Raw genomic sequence first — 21,706 nt, 5'->3', positions numbered from 1 at the left:
AATATCCATTTTATTCTTTTTATCAGACCTAACCCTATTTCAAGTTCTTTGATTTTTTCCTTTTTTTAATTTTGTGTTATTTAATTTTGTGTTATATTTTGTGAATTATTTTTATTAATTGTGAATAATTTTTATACTATAATTAATAGTTAATAATTAATTATTACTTAACAAATAAAAGCTCAGTTTAGAACTTAAAAAATTCAACAAGATAATGTTTGGAACATTTGGTCAACAACAAAATAATGGTATGAATGGTTTTGGTCAACAACCGAATAACGGTATGGGAGGTTTTGGAACATTTGGCCAACAACAAAATAGTGGTATGGGAGGATTTGGTCAACAACAATCTAATCCATTGGGAGGATTTGGTCAACCACAATCTAACCTTATGGGAGGATTCGGCCAACAACAAAATAATGGTATGAATAGTTTTGGTCAACAACTGAATAATGGTATGGGAGGTTTTGGAACATTTGGCCAACAACAAAATAACAGTATAGGTGGATTTGGTCAACAACAATCTAATCCATTGGGAGGATTTGGTCAACCACAAACTGGAAGTTCTTTTGTTAAATACCAGGAAACAATTAAAGAAGGATCAAGTTATAAATCAATCAACTTTATGTCACAATTCAAAAACAAGTCTTTAATTGAAATTCGAACAGAAGATTATAAAGCAAATAATGGAAATAAACCTGTTCCTCAACAAGGAGGAATGTTAGGTGGACAACAAAATGGATTTGGACAGCAACAAGGAGTGTTTGGTTCTCAACAAAATGGATTTGGACAACAACAAGGAGTATTAGGTAATCAACAAAATGGCTTCGGACAACAAGGAGGATTATTTGGAGGTCAACAAAATGGATTTGGACAACAACAAGGAGTATTTGGTGGACAACAAGGAGGAATGTTAGGTAATCAACAAAATGGATTTGGACAACAAGGAGGATTATTTGGAGGACAGCAAGGAGGATTTGGACAACAAACACAAGGAGGATTTGGAACAAATGGGTTTGGTCAAACAAATGGATTCGGTCAACAAACACAAGGAGGATTTGGAACGACTGGATTCGGTCAAACAAATGGATTTGGGCGTTAAGAAAATTTTAGCTCAACAATGGTAATTATCTTTTTTAATATGTTAATCATTTTTCATTTTTGTTTTTTATTTATAACAAAAAGGGTATTAATAAAAATATTTGAAGCGTATTATTACTACTTTTAATTAAGTAGATATTTAAATACCCCACAATTACTATCGCAAGCTTTCCCTTGGAATAAAGCCAATCACCGAAATTATTCCTACACAAAGCGCTGTTACTTTTTTATCTTGATTGTATTTTTAAAGAATATCTTCTTTAAACAAAGATTATTATGGTTTTTTTTCTTAATTTTAGTAACTGATTGATTATTATTAAAATAAATTTATTAAATTAATTTCCTTTTTTCATATTTTTCTAAGATTATGAATGTTTCATTCTATAAGTATGTTAGGAGTTATTTTAAATTAACTCTTTTGTGTTATATAATGATTTCTCTTTTATTCTCAGATAATTTTTTTTGTCACATTATAGTGTTTTTACAACCCCAATAATTCGATGTTCTAAAAAAGTTTTTACATCTTAAACGAGTTATGTATAATAAAATATAGGTTAGAAATGTTTGTAATTAGACCTTTTACACTGAGAAATTGATGTTCAAATGACTTAATACATTCTGCCTATGCAATAGAGTAATTCAAAAGTGTTCACAATAGAATATTCATTTTTTATGAGTATTGTATAAAAATCAGTCTTTCATATTTTTATTAGTTATAGTTTGTAACACCTTATTGAAATATAATGTAATTTCATTCTATTATTCTTATTATTAACTTGTATTTAGTTCCACTTAGTTTCTTATTATTAATATTCCATTTCTTAAGTACCACCAGATTTTTCCTTTCTTTCTATTCATTTAAATATTATTTACTTTATTTGCTATATGCCCAAACATATCTTTGTTCTCCTAATTATTTTATTTTGTGTATCTTTTATTACTTCTGTCAGATTATTTCTTTTATTTATTATTTGGTTTGTTCTCATTTGTTTGTTTTGATATGGTATATTCTTTGTATTTTATTGTGATAATTATTTCTGTTAAAATTGTTAAATATTTTGATGATGAAATTGGTTGAAGTGATGAGTGAAATATTTAAATATTATAATTATTATATTTCTATTTATGTAGAGATAATACCTATTTTCATTCATTCTTCTATCATTTAAATTTCTTAGTGATATTGGTTTATACTTTTTCTTTTTTTGTGACTTCTTCATATTTGTAACTCGTGAAATAAATTAAATAGATTATGTTTAAATCAAATCTAAAATGCTTAAAAAAAAAATTTGACAGTTTTTATTTGAGTTTTTATGTTATATTAACAGGATCAAATTTTATTGGTATTGAAACAGTAACTCAGTGGAAAGGTATTGAATTAAACAAAGTGAGATAAATGGTTGTTCGTTAATAAAAATAAATGAAGAAGTAAGAGAGAACTTTATTTTCATAAACTAAAAAATAAACTAAAAAGTTAATTTCAATGAATCCTTTTGTGTGGGGTGTTCTTATTATGACACCAATTGCTGTTTGGATAGGTATATATTTTAGAAAGTGGAAATACCGAAGTCATTTTACAGTACTAGAAGTTATACTTTTATTAGGATGTATTATTTTTTCTTTGCATGAAGATGCTGAGCCTCATTATTTACTTGGAATGACTTTGCTCCAGGAAATTATTTTATTTGAAGTTTCTATATCATATGTAATAGAAATTACTGATTTTGTTGTTACTTTAAAAGAAAATAATCAAGCAGATGAACTTAGAACAATCCTCATGCATACAATACCTGGTTATATTGGAATTCTTTATATGTTTTATGTAAAGCAATGTGGTGGTCTAATTGTTCGATTATTATTAGATTCTGTTTCTTTACTTATTTCAGAGCTTAACCAACTTGTACCTGCTAAATATCATCAGTTATTAGATGATATTTATTCTATAATGTTTGTTATAACTCGAGTTATCTATTATTCAATTCTAAGTGTTTATGGAATCTATATCATGTTACTTCATTGGGAATATATAGATAAAATATTATTTTTGATGTATTGTATATGGACAATTTATGTACTTTATGATCATGTTTATTATTGTTTTTGGAGATATGTTAGGTTTGAAATTGTTAGAATTATTAAGACTTATTTGTTTAACAAAACAAAAAACAATAATGTAGTTGTAAAACAAGCTGAAATAAATAATCAACAAATGGAAAGTATGGTTATCCATAATAATATTAACAATTGTTTCTCAGTTAACCAACAAAATGAATTTAAAAAGGATTAGATTAAAAATTAAGACATGTTACTCCATGTTCTTTTAATTCATTAACGTTAATAATGCAATCTTCTTCTGTTTTGTATAACAACGTTCTTAATTTATTATAATTTAAAATTATATTCTTTAATGAACTACAATTTTTTATTGTTACACCAATTGGCTGTACCAACGAAGAATTTTTAAGTTCTGTTAATGAAGAGCAATCCTTAATCACAAACTTTTCAATTGATAATGGAAGGGTAAGTGAATTAATAAATTGACAATATTCAATAACTAAGAATTTAATTGAAGAAGACAAAATAATTAATGGACTTGAACATTTTTCTATTTGTACATTTTCAAGTAAATAACACTGATGAAGGTCAATTGTACATTCGCAGTTATTTAATTTTATTGTTTTTAATAAAGGAAGATTTAATACTTCAGGTATCCATTTCAATGTAGCATTTCTTAATTGAGTTAAATCATTAAAATTTAATATATTAAAATCAGAATTTAATTCGGTGATATTCACAGGTAATTCAATAGTAATTCCTTTTGTATGAATTCCATTGAGACTCACTTTTTGAATTCCATCAAACTCTTTTAATGAATACACTTTATTGATATCTTTATATTTATTAACTGATATAAGAAATGTTGGTTCCGAATAAATTTCAATTGAATGAGGAAGAAATTGTTTTATTCGTTTAAAACAAGGAGTGTCTAATTCAGATAAATAACAAATAAATTTATCAGTTTTATAACAGATAAAATTTCTCCAATCAGAACTAACCAAATACGCGTTTGTTTGTTGAAGTAGTTTGAGTGAATCTTTGCTCAATGTGGTAAAGTGAAGAATAATTTTGATAGAAGGTGATAACGATACAATGGTTTGATATAGTTGTGAAATTAGTTCGTCTTCGGTAATGAAAATTATTACTTTCTTCAAACAAGAAAATTCTAGGAGTCGAGATATATCACTAGGAAAAACTGTGATAATTGTTTGTAAATGTGAAAAATGTGATGGATATTCTGGAATGTATGTTGATTGAATCACTTTACTTTCTAATTGAATTGGGATATTTCCGTTTGAGTGTCTGATTCTAGAAAATCGAGAACATTCAGTTATTAACTGTTCTATTCTATTACCACAATTAAAACAATGAATACCTTTGAACAAAAGTAATTCTTTTTTCAATGACGAAGTACTTGCTGGTAATTTTTTATCATTAAAAAAAACAGAATAACATGGATTTTCCTCTAATGACTGTACTGAACTAAGTGTTTTCTTGTTAATCAAAGAAAAGTTTTGTGCGTCCTTTAACGAAGATAAATAAGGAATGATTGAGTGATAATGTTGTGATAAAAGCATGTAAGAAAAAAAAAGAAAGACAAAAGTTCTAGATCTCAAAAAATAATATGAAAAAAGGAAAATTAAATCCAATGATGGAAAAACGACCAATACCTCCGAAAAATATTGAATGTAATGTAATAAAAGGAAGTAAAAAAGTAACAAAGAAAGATGTTCACGAAACAAAGAAAACAAAAAAAGTTATTATTGATCATACTATAAATGAGTCTAAAGAATTTTCAACAATTGAACAAGAAAAGAATAAAACTCAAAAACAACACCAAAACGAAATGAAAAAGAAAGAAGTGATAAACCAACAAGGACAATTACTTCTTCAAAAAGAAGCACAAAGCATAATAAATAATAGTACTAATAAATACATGAAGTCAAATGGAGTAATACATCTTGTTATGTTAATGAGTATTTTAGATAGGATAAGTGATGAAGAAATATATGCTTTAGGAGAGATTGTTGACGACCAATGGATGAATGAAATTGGGATGATTATAAATGACCCCGAAGTTAGTCCAAAGGTAGTTCAACGTTCTTTGTTCTTAGCACAAAGTTTTCATGAACGAGATTTAATGCCAATTAAAGAAATTCAAAGACTAGGACAATTAATTGGAAAAGGGCAATATGAAATTATTCTCAGTGGTTCATTTTTTCTTAATGACAATATTGTTCAACTTATTTTCATGGAAAGAAGAATTAAATCATTCATATTTTGTGATGAAACTAATCAACAATTCTTGTTTATTGCATCAAATGATGGAGTTAAAGGAAGGATTTTAAAAGGAAATGATATTTTCATGCAGAAAATTAATGGAATTTGGCAAAATTTAACATTGCCTGAATATATTTGTTCAGTAAAAATCAAAGAAAAGAACACGATATGGCTTTTTGAAACTATAAGACTCAGTACTGATATGAAAATAAGTTGTTTTGACCAGAATAATCAAATACATATAGGGAGATATATCAAGAAATTAATGATTGTTACATTTTATTAAATAAATGATTGAATTATTATTTATTCTACAACAGAGTGAATGTCTCTTGCACCTTTTCCACTTATTAAATGAATTAACATTTGTATAATAAGATAGAACCAATAAATGTGCAATGCTAGTAAAGAAAATAACATCAACATAAATAATCCATATGTTAAATATTTATATTTAATTGTATCAGGAACATAATTTATGGCTATCAAACCTGCTCGGATAATGTATATAGGAAATACATATAATCTGAATAAGGCATAAACAAAAGTTAAGAAAATAAAACAGAGACCTCCAGGGATAACGTTTTCAAGATCAATTGCCCATTTTGAAAAGTACATAAAGACATCAACAACATCATGAAGAATTAAAACAAGAACCCCAATTCTTGCACAATTATTAGTATAAGAAAATGTCATCAAAAAAACAGAGCATAAATGATGTAAGAGTGTTTCAAAAAAATCATTACGAGGGGTAGATAGAAGATGAAATAACAAGGATTGAAGATGATATCCTAATTCCCAATTATAAAATAGAATAATACTACGAGTTTGTGGTGTTAAGGGAAAGTCTTCCCAAAGTAAGGATATGTCTTGTTTTCCATTACCAAACAACACAGCAGGAACCCAATCTTCATTTTTGAATAAACAGATACCAAGAGGAGCAGTGATAAAAAAATAGATATTTTTAAATACACAATGACCAAAACGTTCAACTCTTTCTTTTCTAACTTTTTTATTGTTCCATTTTTTTCTCTAACAATGTGAATGTTGTAGAGTTTAAAGAAAAAAAAAATATCAAACATCAATACACCATTCACCAAGTTGATTTAATATATGTTTTGTTAAAAAGTATCTAAATAGAGATAAGAATACTAAAATAAATAATGATGGAAAGAGGTCTGATGCTTTTGGAAAATTTGATGGAATAATTAAGTTTTTAGTCTGGTATCGAGTTAAAGAAGTTGGAAAACAAACAATAACTAATGGAATAAGAATAATTATTTGTACAACAGAAAGTTTGTCCTTGACAGTTTTTGGTTTTACCATTACACTTGGATGTTGAGTCATAGTGATTAATAAATAAATCTTTTTAATTCTATTTCATTGCATAGTTTATACAATAAAATGAGATTGAATCATATATGAACAGACAGTTCTCAAAATAATATCTAATAAAACTAATAATAAAAAAATAAAAGAAATTAACACAGAAAATGAAAAAAGTGAAATTATAATTATGTTTTTAAACGATTTCGACATTGACCCAACTACTATTTGAAACTTTTAATAATTTCACATAAAGAATACCCTCTTGATAATAAGCCTTAATTCCGTCTTTACTTGAATCTACAGGAACAGGAACTTCTCTTCTAAACTGACCATATAATATTTCAGTAAAACAGAAATCACCTTCATCAATTGGCATGTTCTTATTACCTGAAACAATAACCCAATTATTGCTATATTGTAAAGACAAAGACTTTTTATCAATACCAGGAACTTCAAATTTAAGTAAATAACTTGTTCCACAATCTAATAATTCACATGGAGGTTCCCATGTCATGGAATTAAAATGTCCAACTCCACTAGGATCAACAAAAACTCGATTTTGTGAGGTCTTTGATAAGTATCGAGATAGATGAATCCATTTTGGTTCAGGTTTAGCTAATTGTTGGTTATTTTGTGAAGGAGAAATTGCTTCAAGTGATTGTACAATTGGTGCGTCAGGAATTGACATTAATAAGTAAATAACAAGATTACTTCTTTCATCCTTTTTATTTAAGATCAAGTTAGATGATGACGTGTAAATACGTTATTATGGGTGATTTGACGTTTTATCAGAAGGAAATGAAATGAAAAGGAATCTAATGAGTATCTATTAATAGTTTTTTGGATATAAAACAAAAAAAAAGAATAACTAAAATGATAAAAAAAGAGATATAAGAAAAAAAAAAAAAGATAAAAGGCAATAACTAGGAAAAGGAAAAGAATGACTTTAAACAATTATCCACTTATTCTTAAACTTACTTATAATGAGATGAAAGAAATTAACAAATTAACGTTAAACCAAGAACCTTTAGTAAGGAATCATATTGTTAATGCATTACAAATTTATGAACAACGATATAAAACTAATATTACAGAAGAAAATGTTGTAGTTATACTAACAACTTTTTTAGTTATTTTACAAACAAAAGAAATACCAGAGGAAGTACATTTAATTGTATGTGTTGCAATGAGAAAAATATTAAAATTTTTAAATAGTATTGATAAAGCAAAATATTTTATTTCTTCATTTATTCTTATACAAATTAAAGAAATTGAACAAAAAGATAAAGTCATTATTCAAAAATTACTTTTCTTAAAAGATTGTTTAGAATATGAAAATGACATATGTATTCTTCGAAAAAGTATTAAATGGTTTATTCAATTATATGGTAACTTAATTAATAGTACTACAAATTTATTTATAAACAATAATGTTGCTATAATATTAGAATGTTTAAATAATGTTCTACATTCAAAAATTTCATATTTTATTCAAACAGAAAATAGTTCTCAACTACATGATTTTCTATTATTTTGTTTAAATTATAATTATTGTGAATATGAAAAGATTTACATGTTAGTTATTCGTCAAATACACGATATTTATAATGAATATTATCTTTTAATTGAACAAACAAATTCAATTTTTAAAACCTTTAAAAAAGATATTATTCCTCATTTACTTACTTTAATATCTCTTCAAAATATTATTTCCACTGAAGAATATTATCTTTCTCAAGAAGTATTTTCATTTTTAAACGACATTTTTAATGGTTCATTCAAATTGAAAGTAGAAATGGAAAGTTATCTTGTTCAAATGATTTATTTAATAGAACATATTTATAATGATCGTACAGATTCTAAATATGAAATTCCCAAGGAAAGAGGAGATCAAATATTACAATGTGTTTATACTAATCTTACAAATGTGTTATCAATGAATAATTGTATGGCAAAACTGTATATTAATTATGATTGTGATGAATATTGTACTGACTTTTTTCAATTTTTTATGATGACATTATTTAAACAAATTAATGCCCAAGGCTATCAATTACTTCTTCCTTTAACTTTACAATGTCTTCAAATGATTGTACCATTTAAACAAAATGATAATTTTGATTGGAAAACTGCATTAAATAGAAAAAAAGAATGGAGAGTTATTGGTGCATTATTTAATGATAGTTTTGAAGTTGGTATTGATGAATATTTAAAATTAAATAATTTAAAAGAGAAAACAACTGATATCATTGCTCAGATGTTTATAGAAATACCACAAATTAATAAAATTAAAATGGTAGAATATTTTTTACAATCAAATGAATTTAATGAAAAAGTATTTATTGATTACATTAAAAAAATAGGATATGCAACATTGTCATTAAGTCAAGCATTTATTTCTATTATAAAGAATATTTGTTTACCTCAAGATAAATTAAAAACAAAGAAGTTATTCGATCTTTTTGCTAAAGAATATATAAATGAACACCCACATGAAAAATGTTCTTTTAATGATATTTCAAATGCATTTATTGAAGTATTATCAAAACCTTCTTCATTTGAAGAATATTTAAATATTTTAAAAGAAAATCATTGTGATAAAAATGAATTAAAAATTATTTTCTTATTTACTTCTTCTCATCCTTTAATTGTATTGAACAGATTACCAACTACAATTCCAACACAGTTATTAAATGAAGAAATAGAATTAAGAGAATCATTGTGTAGAAAAGAAGTTGAAGTTAATACAGAAGTTTATAGTCAATTTTATAATATTTTTTGCAATTTAATTCTCAGTGCATTAGCTAAATCAGAGCAGTTTAGTAGAATAGAAAAAAGTTTATATGAACAAATTATTCTTCATTCTATACAATTTGATGAATGTGTTATTATTAAAAATTCTATCCATCAATTACTTCAATTGAGTGGAATATTAACAGAAGATAAATTCTTTTATGAACCAACAAAATTAAGTGCTACAATTACTTTAATTCAACAAATAAGTAAAACCCTTCCTTTTCTTGTTGAAGTTAAAGAAGTTGTGTTGTGTATTGCTAAATTAGAAGCATATGATTTTATTATTAAAAATAAGTGTAAACCATTTATTTCATTTATTCAAATAAAACAAGAAGAAAGTAGTTGGTTTAGTACCTTTTTATATAATAATTCTAATCATGATAAAATAAAAGAATATATTAAAGATCAAACTAAAAACATTGATTTATTTAAACAATTAAATAACGATAGTGTTATTAAATTTATTAAATTTCTTATTAACCTTATTAAAGAAGTAAATGAAAAGGAAAGACTAGAAATTCTTACTGTATTACAACTCATTATATTTTCTAAATCAGAACAATTAATGAATATTATTCCATTATTATTAAATGAAAAAACTTTTGCAATTGAATCATTCTCATTCTTTGAATTATGTTTCAACACTATTATCTATTCGTTAATGGCAAATATTCCAATAGATATAGAAAAATTGATCGATTTTATTTCTTCTCAACCATATGAACATTTTACTCCTATTGATCATCTTGTACAATCATTTTTTGAAAATATGACTAATAACCCAACTGCTGTTCAACGTATTGTTGAAAAGAAACCAATTTTAATGCCAATTGCTTGTAATGAATTATTAAAAACAGTCAACTCTTTAACAGTCAAAACAGTATGTTCATTTATTCAACACTTACCAAGTGGTAAAGCAAGAGATTCAATTATTAAAACATTAATATTAGCTGTAAAAACAAGTGAAACAAATGAAGGGTGGGAAGATTGTTTAAATGAATCAATTAAAACAATGATATTAAACCATTCAATAGAAAAAGAGTGGTTATCTCTTTGTAAAAAACCAGAAATCCAAATAAATAAAGTCATTGAACAATTATCGAATATTACTATCAATGAAAAAGAAACAAATATTATTGCTCAAATTACACTTGAACTAATTTATTTACAACGAGAAAAGAGTTTTAATGAAATTATTGAAAAAGAGGGTATCCAAATATTATTAAGATGTTATCAACTAAACAAGGATATTGGTCAAATGATTCAAAAACAATTACAATATTTACAAGCTCACTACCCAAAAGAATTTTGTGAAGGGACGTCTTTATATACAAATATTATAAAACTTTTAGCAAAAGAATTATATCAAGATCATCTACCACAAGGTGATAATAAAGAAATTGGAGAAGTAGATGTTTTTGTGAAAGAAATAAAAAATGAAAACAATTAACTTCAATGGTATTTAAAAAATATTTAATTTCACAATTATAAATCATCATCATCCACACCTTCTGAAAAGTCATCTGGAGTTTTTAACAGATCTATTTCTTTTGATATAAAGAATTCAATTGGAAGATCCTGTTCTCTTTTTTCAACAACTGTCTTGAAATAATTAATAAAACAATTATCATTTGATATTAATTGACCACATTTAGTTGATTTGTTTTTAGTAGCTAAAAGATATAAATTATTCATTAAATAAACATTGAAAATATGACAATCAAAATAACAGTGATGTATTTTACTATAAGAATTAATTTAAAATATTTATATTAATGAATATTAAAATAATATAGATAATAACAAACTAATATTCTTGTGATTTTTGATCTTCTTTTATCATTCGTTGAATTAAATCATTGTTTAATAATGCTAAACCAAGACATTCAATTCCATTCTCTTGAAAAATGCTATTGAGTATATCAAAAATTGTTTGACGATAAATTGTTGATAGATGTTCATAACTATAAAATGTATTCTATTGATTAGATTTTTATACTAACATTAGTTATAATATAAACACAAACAATACAATAATCAATCCAATGTCTATTAAGTATATCTTGTAAAATTGATTGATACCGTGAATTAATCATTAATTGAATAATTCCAATTAATTGAACTCTTTCAGTAGTAATATTTCCGTTAATGTAATTTAAATGATGTGTGATATAATCAGAATATTTAAAAAGTTCTTTTAAACAAATTGGAACATATTCTGGTTCAATAATAATTTGATCATTAATACAACCTTTAAGCATTGAAAAAATAATGTCGAGTCCATTTTGAACAAACCCTTTACTTGTCTTAATGATAAATATTAATTTTATTATTTTAATTAAATAAATGAAAAAATTAAAACAAACGGAAGTGAAAATTGTTTTATAAAATGGTTTAATAAGTTCATTAGTATTAAATTGAAGATTAATAGAAACACATTTAATAATAGAAATTGTTTGAAAAAGTAATGTAACATTATAAATCATAATTTCATCATAGTCATCTCCATAATTTCCTTGTTGTATGAATACACTAAGTAATTTATCAATAAGACATTGTTTTGAAAGCCATTCAATTCCAACAAATTGTTCTTGTTCTTTATATCTTAATAAATCAGTTAATAATAAATATACTTCGTCAATATCTAAACATTTCATTAATTCATCAATTGGTAATTCTTGTTCTACTATAACTTGAAACATTGTAGAATTATTAGAAACAAGTAATTCATCTATTACTTTAATAATACAACTAAGAGTATTAGTATTTTCTGAATCAATTGTTTCAATCAATGCAATTAAGAAATCATTTTTTTCAAATAAATAATTTTTAATTTTTTGAAGATTACTACATAATACTTTCGTTGCATTACTTTGTAATTCTTCTGTACTTACTTCTATCCCACAAACATAATTTATTAATTGTGTTATAATTTCTTCACTACAAAAACTAAATAAAAAGTTAATTAAATTCTTTTAAATTTTAGGTATATTTCTCTTTTTTTTGTTATACCCTTTTTTTATTCATAATAACAAACTAATCTTGTAGACTGTCATTACAACGTAATTCACTAACACAATCAATGTTATTTAATATCTTCTTTAAATTATTAACTCCTCCTTTAATAAGTCGATTAACAGATACCCCGTTCGATTTCACCCCACTTCGTTTCAAATACGACATTATTGATTTCATCAAGTTCTTCACTTTTCTTTTTTTTAGAATTTCTTTTTACTTTTCTTTCATTTTTTTATTTCTAAGTTCTAAACTTAACATTCTTGAGTCTTTTACTCTCATTCTAAAACACAAATTATTTCTATTTTTATTATTTTTATTGGGTTTCAACAAAAAGAGAAAAAAGAAAATCTAATCTCCTTTTTCTCTTTTAGGGTTTTCACAAAACCTTAAAATTTTTAATTGTCCATTAAAAAAGGAACTATTTAAATCCTTCAATCTCAAAATATAAATCAAATCTACTCAAATGGCAAGAACAAAAGGAAATAATACTGAGAGACCAACCACTTCTAAGCAACCAAGAAAATATTATGCACCTAAATCTGCTTCTAAAAAAGCAGCTGTTTCTTCAAAGAAAGCAGTTGCTGGAGTTTCACAAAAGAAACCTGTAGCAAGACATTCTCATCCAGGAATTAAAGCTTTACAAGAAATTAAATTTTATCAACGTTCAACAGAACTTTTATTGAGAAAATTACCATTCCAACATTTAGTTAGAGAAATTGCTCAACAATCAAAATCAGATTTAAGGTTCCAGTCTGCTGCTATTGCTGCTCTTCAAGAAGCTGCTGAAGCTTATCTTGTTGGTCTTTTTGAAGATACTAATTTATGTTCACTTCATGCTAAAAGAGTTACTATTATGCCAAAAGATATGCAACTAGCCCGTAGAATTAGAGGTGAACGACAATAAACTTGAAAATTGTTGATAAAAATCGAATTGTTTTTCTTCTTCATTTCTTTTTATTCTTTTATTGGTAATTATCTCTATTTCTTTTTCTTATTTTTTTATTCTTTTATCCTTTAAATTTCATTATCTTCTTTTAAAACTAAAAATTGATCTTAATGATTTTTAGATCTTGTAGTTATTGATATTCTTTTTTCGTTTTCTGTTATTAAAAACTAAAAAAAGAAATATTTTTGACTTGTCATTTAATACTTCTATATTTATGAAAAAAAATATTTAAAAAATAATAAATTTTTCTTTTCCTTATTTAAAATAAAAGATTAATTAATGAAAAACAATTAATAAAAAATTAATTTCAAAATAAACTCATTTAATAAAAAAACTAATTAAAATCTCAAGATTTTGTTAATTCTAAATACAAGATACCCCTTGATATTTTTTTTGAATAAATTATTGTCAGGATTTTCAAAGGTATTTAATAATATTTTGTTACAATAAATATTTTATAAATAATTAAAATAAATAAACGAAAACATAATAATTTTGTTTTATATTACAAGAATAATAAAAAAATATAAAATTCAATTAAGAAAGAAAGAAAAAAAGAAGTTCATTTTTTGAACCTTTTCAGGATGGAAATAAGAACTAAAAATTAAAATGAAATAAACAAAATGTCATTTGATAAAGAACTTGCACTTGCTTTAGAAATTGTACAAGTATCATGTAGAATCACTACTTCAGTAGCAGAACATACATTAACTGATCAAACTCAAATTAAAAATGATAAATCACCAGTAACAGTTGGAGATTATTCAGTCCAAGCTTATGTAAATAAGAAAATTCATGAAAACTTCCCAGAAGATAAAATTGTTGCTGAAGAAGATACTAAAACTATTCCAGATGATATATTTGCTAAAGTTTGTAAACATGTTCAAATGCATTCAGATATGAAAGATGAAGAAGTTAGAAAATGTATTGATCTTGGAAATGGTGCTGGTGGAAAAGGAAGATATTGGGTATTAGATCCAATTGATGGAACTCTTGGATTTTTAAGAAGAGAACAATACGCTGTTTGTTTAGCATTTATGATTGATGGTGATATTAAAGTTGGAGTTCTTGGATGTCCTAATTTTGAAGGTGGTTTAATTGTTGCAGCACAAAAAGGATGTGGAGCTAAGATGTTTACTGTGAATGATATTAAAAATGGAAAAAATATTCATGTCTCAACTACTCCAAAAACATCTGACATGTGTTTCTGTGAATCTGTTGAAGTATCTCACACTGACCAATCTCGTTCTAAAACTATTACTGAGAGGTTACAAGTTACTAAACCACCAGTACGTATGGATTCTCAATGTAAGTACATGGCAATTGCATCTGGTAAGGCTGATGTTTATTTAAGACTTCCACGCAATCTTTCTTATCAAGAAAAGATTTGGGACCATGCTGCTGGTTATTTAATTGTCAAAGAAGCTGGTGGAAAAGTTACTGATATTTATGGTAATGATCTTGACTTTTCACTTGGAAGAACTCTTTGTCATAATCATGGTATTGTTGCTTCTAATGGAACTCTTCATGATGAAACTGTTAACGTCGTAAAAGATGTACTTTCTGATTTAAAATAATATGAAACTAATCGTTTTTTCTTAATTTTTAAAAGTTTATTATGTGAAATAATATTGAGGGTTCATAAAAGGTTCAATTAAAAATAAAGGAAAAAAATCTTAAAAAATAAAGTGATGAGTATCCAATCTAAATTAAAGTTTAAAGATGGAATGTTTAATACAGCTAAACGAGAAGAATTACATAAACAAATAGAAGCAGAAATCGGAAGTGAGAGGTACTCTTTTCTAATAAATATCAAAGATAAAAATCAGAAAAGTATTGGAGAGCAAGGATATGATCCATCTACATTATTTATCCCTGCAAGTTGTTTGATGAAAATGACACCATTTGAAAAACAATATTGGAACATAAAAAAAGATAATTATGACGTTGTAGTTTTTTTTGCTAAAGGAAAGTTTTATGAATTATATGAAAATGATGCTGATATTGGTAACAAAGAATTAGGACTTAAAATTACTAATAGAGTTAATATGAGAATGGCTGGTGTACCAAAAGCATCATTCAATACATATGCATCAAAATTACTTGAATTAGGATATAAAGTAGGTTGTGTAGATGAAAAAGAAACTTCAGAAGAATCAAAGAAAAGAGGAGCAACAATAATTGTTAATGGTAAAAGAGAACCAAATATTGTTCGTAGAGAGTTGACAAGAATATACACTGTTTCTACTGCAACAGAACCAGAATTATGCTCTGATACTAGTGATATGTTTTGTATGGCTATCGTATCAAATGGATGTGATGTTGGAGTGTGTTATGGTGATGCATCTGTTGGTAGAGTATTCTTAGGATACTTAGAAGATACAGAATTACATAATAGTCTTCATACTTTGTTACATAGAGTACATCCAAAAGAAATCTTATTATTAAACAGTATTTCAGATGATATTGCTCATATTTGTAAAAATCTTAAATTTGCAGAAATAACATATGTAAAAGAGCCAGAAGATATTAGTGGAGTATTGCCATTATTTGCCAATAGAGGAAGAGTACCTAAAGTTATTGAGAAGTATAGTACTAACGATCAAGTGATGACAGCCTTTACTATTCTTTATAATTATTTTACTACTTTATTAATCCCAAAGACAATTATAATTAATGGAACTTTTGGAGAATATACAACATTATCTCAGGATTATCTTATTGTTGATGCACAGAGCATTGTTAATTTAGCTTTATTTGCTAGTAAAGGAAAAGAAGTAGAAGGTACACTTCTTCATTTTGTAGATAACTGTTTTACAGCATTTGGTAAACGAATGTTACGAGAAAGATTTTTATTAAAACCATTAATGGATGTTAATAAGATTCTTCATAGACAAGAAGTAGTTGAATTCTTTTTAGAAAACAATGATTTAATTGATCAAATAGGAACATTTTTAAGAGTAATACCTGATCTTGAACGATTGTTAAGTCAATGCACATCATTAACAATAACTGAATCTAATTTTATTCGTATGGTATCAGGGTTTGAAACATGTCAAAAATTAATAAATGAATTAAAGGCTATAGTAAAAGATATGCCAGAAGTACTTCAAACAATTGTTTTAGATAAAAACAATTTAGGATATCCTAATCTTGAAGAATTTATTTCTAAGTTAGAAAGTATCTATGATTTTACAAAAGCAAAAGAAGAACATGCTATTACTTTCTTTAATGGATATAATGAAGAAATAGATCATGCTTTTGAAAGAAGAAATGAATTAGAAAATGAATTTGCTAAGGAATTAGTTTCAATTCAAAAAATCTTTGAAGAAGCAAAGTATGTAAGTATTGGAGGTGATGACCATTTAATTGCATTACCAATTAAACGTTATGAGTCTTATCTAAAAAAACATACTAAATTACCTAGTGGATATACTGAAGTCAATAAAATCAAAAGTGAAGCACGACTTATGAGTTCTAAAGTTAGTAATATCCAAACAGAGTATGATTTAAATGAAAAACAGATTAATGACTCTCATCATACTTTATTCAATCAATTAATTAATGAAGTATCAAGTACTTTAGTATTATCAAGAGCAATTACTAATATTGGATTGATTGATTGTTTTGTTTCAATCGCTCGTTGTTCTCAATCAATGGAAACATCATGTGTTCCTTCTTTCATTAAAAATGGAATGATTTATTCATATGGAAAAGACCCTGAACCAACATCTATTACAACTCCATACTTTAATGCAAAACAGTTAAAGCATCCATACTTGACTGTTTCAACTAAAACAAATGCAATTCCTTCTAATATTATTCTTGGAGGTACTGATCCTCAAACTATTATTTTAACTGGACCAAATATGGGAGGTAAATCTACATTATTAAGAACAGTATGTCTTGCTGTTATCATGGCTCAAATGGGAATGAGATGTACTGGTGAAGAAATTACTATGTCAGTTGTTGATCATATCTTTACTCGTATTGGAGCTTCAGATGATATTTTACACGGGATGAGTACTTTTATGGTAGAGTTAGACGAAACAGCTCAAATGCTACATGATGCTACACAAGATTCTTTGGTTGTATTAGATGAACTAGGAAGAGGTACATCTACTCATGATGGGTTAGCTATTGCTCATGCAGTAGTTGAATACACAGTCTCAAAAATTAAGCCATTAATGATTGTTTCAACACATTACCATCAACTATGCGAAGAGTTTGAGGAACGTGGAGATGTTAAATTAAGTCATATGGGATGTACAATTCAAAACAACCAAATAATTTTTTTGTATACATTATTAGATGGTGCATGTCCAAAATCTTATGGTATGAAAGTAGCTGAAATGGCAGGACTTCCAACTAAAATCGTTCACCGAGCAGAAAATATAGCAACATGGTTTGAATTATATTCATGGTGGAAAGATAATGAAGATGCCCAAACATTTACAAATATAGTCTGTGCAAACAAACGAACATTTGAACAATAAATTGATTGTTTTAGTTTCTTACTATTTACAAAAATTAGTTTTAAAAGAAAAAAGTCATTTAACAAGAAGTTAATTCATTCCATTTTTTAGACAATGGTTGGAGCATTAGAAGAAATTTTTGGCCATAAATCAGCTGATTCTTTTGAAACTGGTCCAGTAATGGCTGAACCTTTCATTTCTCCTTTCATGTTAACAATAACAGCAGCATTATCTTCAAAGTATAATGTAACACCATCCTTTCTTCTCCAGGTTCTTCTTTGTCTGATGATAACAGCAGTATGCATCTTCTTTCTGTATTCTGGTTTACCCTTCTTACAAGTAGCAACTACCATATCACCACATCCAGCTCTTGGGAGTCTGTTTAATCTTCCATGGAATCCTTTAACGGAAATAATTGTAAGAGTCTTAGCACCAGTGTTATCAGCACAGTTAACGGTTGAAGCATTATTCAAACCGCAAGTAACTCTGAATTTATTTCCTTGTCTTCCTCCAGCTCCTCTCTTTGGCATTGTAAGAACTATTGTTTTTTACGATAGGGTTGTAAAAAAATTTCTTTTTTCTTTTATAGCTCTTTTTACTTATTTGATACTTCTTTTTATTTCTTTTAATATTTTCAATTATTCATTTATAACAATTCTATAATAAACATTATTTAAAATTTAAAAAAAAATATTGAAAAATATAACAAAAAACAATATGAAAATGTTTTAAAAATGGTATTATACTGTTTATTAAACTTTCATGCTGTTTGGGATTTCTAATCCTAATTGGTTAAGAGTGGTTTTAGTAAATAACCCATCATTTAAAACCAATACGCACAAAGTAGAATGGTCCATTTTTCCGTGAAGGATTTGATTGTTTGGTGTCTTAGATTTAGTTTTTGAAGCTTCAATTTTAAGAGTGCGTTGTTCTTGTGTTTTGTCAACAACAAAATCATAAACGTTTTGACATAACTGAACTAAAGATGGTTCAAGATATAATGTAATCAAACTTTGATATAATTCCTGTTTTCTTTTTTCTGTTTGAGTAGAATTATCATCTGACCATTCCTCACCTGGAAGACCACAATCTTTTGGACTGTCATTAAACATCCTAATATCAAAATTATCACAAATACCATCTGTCATAATTATAATAGAAGTTCCTGGTTGAACAAACTGTACTCCACATCGATAATTATCTAGCTCAGGCTGTTCTCCTTCAACAGGTCCTAATCTTCCTCCAGTAGTCTTTACATCAACACGAGTGGAATATCCTTCTACTAACTCTTCACACTTTTCATTTGTTCGATGAACCAACAACCCTCTACAATCTCCAATATTAACATAACATACAGCAAAAGTAGTTGAGTCAACTCGTAATACTACTACTCCTTGGAACGTTGTTAATCCAGCATCCATAGGACTGTCTTCTGTAAGTAAGATATTTTCTTGAACATATGCCATTGAGTCATTAATAATTCTTAAAACCTTGTCAATAGTCTTTTCTTTTGGTACTTCAGATGTTATGTATTCACTAAATTTCTCACATGCAACACGGGCTGATTTTGCTGGTCTAGAACCCATACCACAACCATCAGCAATAGACATGATAACCATATTTTTATATACATCTATCATAGTACAGTCAGCAATTGGCTTCCCAAATTTAGCACCATTCATTACTGGATATGTACTGAAACATACATTGGCATAATATTTACTATAATGAATAAAATATTCTTCAGGTGTTTTTTCTTCAGATGGAGAAATGTTATGAAAAAGTAAGTTGGTTGTATCTGGTGTAATAAATCTCTCTTCATAACTTTCCTCTTTTTGTTTTTCAAAAGCTGTTTTAAAAAGTTTAGAGAGAGTTTTATCTACATGGAAAGCCATTTTATATAATTAAAGATTGTTCTAATTTTATTTTTCTATTTTTTTAAGATTGTTAAATCAAACTTTTCCAGTTCATTGTAAAAATAAAATTATTTTCTTTCTATTCAGATAATTTATTTGACAATTATTTTGGAAGATTAAATTATAATTCTATAGGATTGTCTTGAATTGTATAACCAATTGATGAGACAGAATATTCTTCTTCTTCTTGGGATTTTGGTTGTTCATATTGGGATAATAATCGAGGAGAAGGCAGATTATTTAGGTCTTCATTCAATTCGATATCAGTTTCTTTAGAATATGGTGCACGTTTACCAGAGACATATTCTTTATGATGATTTTTAACTAAACACATAAAGAAGAAAGCAACAATAAGAAGAATAAACACAGGGATTTGAGCAATACGATATGCATAATTGTATTTATACTTGCTAGTAGAAAATGCATGTGCACAAAGTTGTTTTACTATTGTTGAGAAGATTAATGGGAATACCATTCCACCAGCTCTTGCAGCAATACGAGTAACAGCAGAAAATTGTGCTAATTGTTGAACAGGAGCAAGTTCCATAACTAATTGACGTGAAGCAGTATAAACTACACTAAATGCTGGACCAATAAATATTATTGTTGGGATAATAATCCATTGTGAAAGTATTTTAGTACTTGAAACTTTCATTCCAGTGAGAACAAGACATCCCATTCCAAAGAATAACAATATCAACATTAATTGTAATGCTCTCTTTGGTCCAAATTTATGTAAGAAAAATGCCCATGGAACACCACAAAGTAATGCAGTTACATTTAAAGCTAAGAATACAATATCTGTTGCAGTTTTTTTCATTCCACACATTGTTGTTAGTAAAACAACAAATAATCCATTTACAACACTTAATGCAGATAATGTACAACACCATGAAATAAACATAAATACACAATCTCTACTCTTAAAATAATTTTTGAATGAATCAATCAAATCTAATCCAATAACTTTTAATGTTTGTATAACAGAACGTTTAGCTGGTGGAGTACTTTTTTCTATACTAAAGACATATGGTAAGAAGACATATCCACCAAGGAAAAAGTTAAATAAAATTAATTGTCTTAATGGACCAAAATCAGGTTCTGCATGTGTAATTTGTAATTGATTAACATTTGAGTAGTTTCCCCAAACAAGAGAACAACAAAATGAAACACCAATAGCAAGAATTGCACCAGTAAAAGAAACTGCACCTCCAACACTTTGTGCTAATGTTCTATTTTTTTGATCCATAATATATGGAATTTGACAATCGTAGAACAAACGTACTAACTCAAAAGATGTTCTTGCAATACAAAACAATATACAAAGTAACCAAAAATGATAATAAAATACACCAGCAATCAAAAAACATGTATAATATGTAGTTGCACAAATTAATACTGCACCTTTACGAAATGAATAATAGTCACTAAGACCTCCTACAAAAGGAGAAGCAACCATAGCAATACAATTAGCAACAGCATTACAAACAGTTGTCATTTGAACACCAGTCGAATTTTCATATCCTGCATATATTGATAATAATTGTAATGACGGACCAACAGTTACATTAACAATACAATTATAAAAATGGTAACTAATTTCAAAGAAATACCATAATATAACATTCCAAACATTAGTTGATTGTGCTTCAATACTTTTTGCTATATCTTGTTCTTTCATGATAATAAATATTCTAAGATTATTAATTTTTTAAAATATTGTTATTTGATAGATTTAAAAATATTAAAATGTCATTAATGACTATTATTTTTTTAAAGTTCAATCA

The 21,706-nt window shown here is 26.5% G+C and overlaps 13 protein-coding genes across 13 annotated transcripts, besides 25 other annotated features; 7 read left to right on the top strand and 6 right to left on the bottom strand.

Annotated features, from left to right (window-relative positions):
• Window positions 1-7: 7 nt before the first annotated feature.
• Window positions 8-116: a microsatellite.
• Window positions 117-123: 7 nt separating this feature from the next.
• Window positions 124-166: a sequence feature (AT_rich).
• Window positions 167-214: 48 nt separating this feature from the next.
• Window positions 215-1,102, top strand: EDI_272110 (uncharacterized protein; the record flags this gene model as incomplete). Its single annotated transcript, XM_001737023.1, has 1 exon — window positions 215-1,102. One exon carries the CDS (start codon window positions 215-217, stop codon window positions 1,100-1,102), a length of 888 nt encoding a protein of 295 aa, XP_001737075.1.
• A 308-nt stretch (window positions 1,103-1,410) lies between these two features.
• Window positions 1,411-1,443: a sequence feature (AT_rich).
• Window positions 1,444-2,199: 756 nt separating this feature from the next.
• Window positions 2,200-2,327: a repeat region.
• Window positions 2,328-2,584: 257 nt separating this feature from the next.
• On the top strand, window positions 2,585-3,388 carry EDI_272100 (uncharacterized protein; the record flags this gene model as incomplete). The annotated part of the gene is made up of 1 exon (XM_001737022.1): window positions 2,585-3,388. One exon carries the CDS (start codon window positions 2,585-2,587, stop codon window positions 3,386-3,388), a length of 804 nt encoding a protein of 267 aa, XP_001737074.1.
• Window positions 3,389-3,475: 87 nt separating this feature from the next.
• Window positions 3,476-3,503: a sequence feature (AT_rich).
• Window positions 3,504-3,848: 345 nt separating this feature from the next.
• Window positions 3,849-3,871: a sequence feature (AT_rich).
• A 912-nt stretch (window positions 3,872-4,783) lies between these two features.
• On the top strand, window positions 4,784-5,725 carry EDI_272090 (uncharacterized protein; the record flags this gene model as incomplete). The annotated part of the gene is made up of 1 exon (XM_001737021.1): window positions 4,784-5,725. One exon carries the CDS (start codon window positions 4,784-4,786, stop codon window positions 5,723-5,725), a length of 942 nt encoding a protein of 313 aa, XP_001737073.1.
• Window positions 5,716-5,750: a sequence feature (AT_rich).
• Window positions 5,746-6,786, bottom strand: EDI_272080 (longevity assurance factor, putative; the record flags this gene model as incomplete). The annotated part of the gene is made up of 2 exons (XM_001737020.1): window positions 5,746-6,446; window positions 6,528-6,786. 2 exons carry the CDS (start codon window positions 6,784-6,786, stop codon window positions 5,746-5,748), a joined length of 960 nt encoding a protein of 319 aa, XP_001737072.1.
• Window positions 6,787-6,877: 91 nt separating this feature from the next.
• Window positions 6,878-6,924: a sequence feature (AT_rich).
• Window positions 6,925-6,961: 37 nt separating this feature from the next.
• On the bottom strand, window positions 6,962-7,456 carry EDI_272070 (small heat-shock protein, putative; the record flags this gene model as incomplete). Its single annotated transcript, XM_001737019.1, has 1 exon — window positions 6,962-7,456. One exon carries the CDS (start codon window positions 7,454-7,456, stop codon window positions 6,962-6,964), a length of 495 nt encoding a protein of 164 aa, XP_001737071.1.
• Window positions 7,457-7,616: 160 nt separating this feature from the next.
• Window positions 7,617-7,683: a microsatellite.
• Window positions 7,684-7,708: 25 nt separating this feature from the next.
• On the top strand, window positions 7,709-11,014 carry EDI_272060 (uncharacterized protein; the record flags this gene model as incomplete). Its single annotated transcript, XM_001737018.1, has 1 exon — window positions 7,709-11,014. One exon carries the CDS (start codon window positions 7,709-7,711, stop codon window positions 11,012-11,014), a length of 3,306 nt encoding a protein of 1,101 aa, XP_001737070.1.
• Window positions 7,960-7,982: a sequence feature (AT_rich).
• Window positions 8,973-8,998: a sequence feature (AT_rich).
• Window positions 9,333-9,398: a sequence feature (AT_rich).
• Window positions 10,017-10,044: a sequence feature (AT_rich).
• A 9-nt stretch (window positions 11,015-11,023) lies between the features above and the next one.
• Window positions 11,024-11,044: a sequence feature (AT_rich).
• A 5-nt stretch (window positions 11,045-11,049) lies between these two features.
• EDI_272050 (uncharacterized protein) lies at window positions 11,050-12,747 on the bottom strand (the record flags this gene model as incomplete). Its single annotated transcript, XM_001737017.1, has 5 exons — window positions 11,050-11,308; window positions 11,373-11,542; window positions 11,592-11,870; window positions 11,931-12,513; window positions 12,602-12,747. 5 exons carry the CDS (start codon window positions 12,745-12,747, stop codon window positions 11,050-11,052), a joined length of 1,437 nt encoding a protein of 478 aa, XP_001737069.1.
• Window positions 11,316-11,367: a sequence feature (AT_rich).
• Window positions 11,878-11,925: a sequence feature (AT_rich).
• Window positions 12,372-12,403: a sequence feature (AT_rich).
• Window positions 12,515-12,549: a sequence feature (AT_rich).
• A 124-nt stretch (window positions 12,748-12,871) lies between the features above and the next one.
• Window positions 12,872-12,900: a sequence feature (AT_rich).
• A 145-nt stretch (window positions 12,901-13,045) lies between these two features.
• Window positions 13,046-13,486, top strand: EDI_272040 (histone H3, putative; the record flags this gene model as incomplete). Its single annotated transcript, XM_001737016.1, has 1 exon — window positions 13,046-13,486. The coding sequence occupies one exon, from the start codon at window positions 13,046-13,048 to the stop codon at window positions 13,484-13,486; it is 441 nt and encodes a 146-aa protein (XP_001737068.1).
• A 27-nt stretch (window positions 13,487-13,513) lies between these two features.
• Window positions 13,514-13,618: a microsatellite.
• A 117-nt stretch (window positions 13,619-13,735) lies between these two features.
• Window positions 13,736-13,873: a sequence feature (AT_rich).
• Window positions 13,874-13,952: 79 nt separating this feature from the next.
• Window positions 13,953-14,062: a sequence feature (AT_rich).
• Window positions 14,063-14,151: 89 nt separating this feature from the next.
• Window positions 14,152-15,105, top strand: EDI_272030 (SAL1 phosphatase, putative; the record flags this gene model as incomplete). Its single annotated transcript, XM_001737015.1, has 1 exon — window positions 14,152-15,105. The coding sequence occupies one exon, from the start codon at window positions 14,152-14,154 to the stop codon at window positions 15,103-15,105; it is 954 nt and encodes a 317-aa protein (XP_001737067.1).
• A 114-nt stretch (window positions 15,106-15,219) lies between these two features.
• Window positions 15,220-18,024, top strand: EDI_272020 (uncharacterized protein; the record flags this gene model as incomplete). Its single annotated transcript, XM_001737014.1, has 1 exon — window positions 15,220-18,024. One exon carries the CDS (start codon window positions 15,220-15,222, stop codon window positions 18,022-18,024), a length of 2,805 nt encoding a protein of 934 aa, XP_001737066.1.
• Window positions 18,025-18,110: 86 nt separating this feature from the next.
• EDI_272010 (60S ribosomal protein L23, putative) lies at window positions 18,111-18,533 on the bottom strand (the record flags this gene model as incomplete). The annotated part of the gene is made up of 1 exon (XM_001737013.1): window positions 18,111-18,533. One exon carries the CDS (start codon window positions 18,531-18,533, stop codon window positions 18,111-18,113), a length of 423 nt encoding a protein of 140 aa, XP_001737065.1.
• An 83-nt stretch (window positions 18,534-18,616) lies between these two features.
• Window positions 18,617-18,739: a sequence feature (AT_rich).
• Window positions 18,740-18,755: 16 nt separating this feature from the next.
• On the bottom strand, window positions 18,756-19,898 carry EDI_272000 (uncharacterized protein; the record flags this gene model as incomplete). Its single annotated transcript, XM_001737012.1, has 1 exon — window positions 18,756-19,898. The coding sequence occupies one exon, from the start codon at window positions 19,896-19,898 to the stop codon at window positions 18,756-18,758; it is 1,143 nt and encodes a 380-aa protein (XP_001737064.1).
• Window positions 19,897-19,945: a sequence feature (AT_rich).
• A 95-nt stretch (window positions 19,946-20,040) lies between these two features.
• Window positions 20,041-21,600, bottom strand: EDI_271990 (uncharacterized protein; the record flags this gene model as incomplete). The annotated part of the gene is made up of 1 exon (XM_001737011.1): window positions 20,041-21,600. One exon carries the CDS (start codon window positions 21,598-21,600, stop codon window positions 20,041-20,043), a length of 1,560 nt encoding a protein of 519 aa, XP_001737063.1.
• A 1-nt stretch (window position 21,601) lies between these two features.
• Window positions 21,602-21,706: part of a sequence feature (AT_rich) that runs on past the window's edge.

The sequence above is a fragment of the Entamoeba dispar genome, genomic scaffold, assembly GCF_000209125.1.
Source record: "Entamoeba dispar SAW760 scf_1105229460223 genomic scaffold, whole genome shotgun sequence".
In the NCBI taxonomy this organism is placed as follows: Eukaryota; Evosea; order Mastigamoebida; family Endamoebidae; genus Entamoeba; species Entamoeba dispar.
The sequence above is the reverse complement of the archived record's forward strand: the minus strand, read 5'-3'. Positions and strand labels throughout refer to the sequence as shown.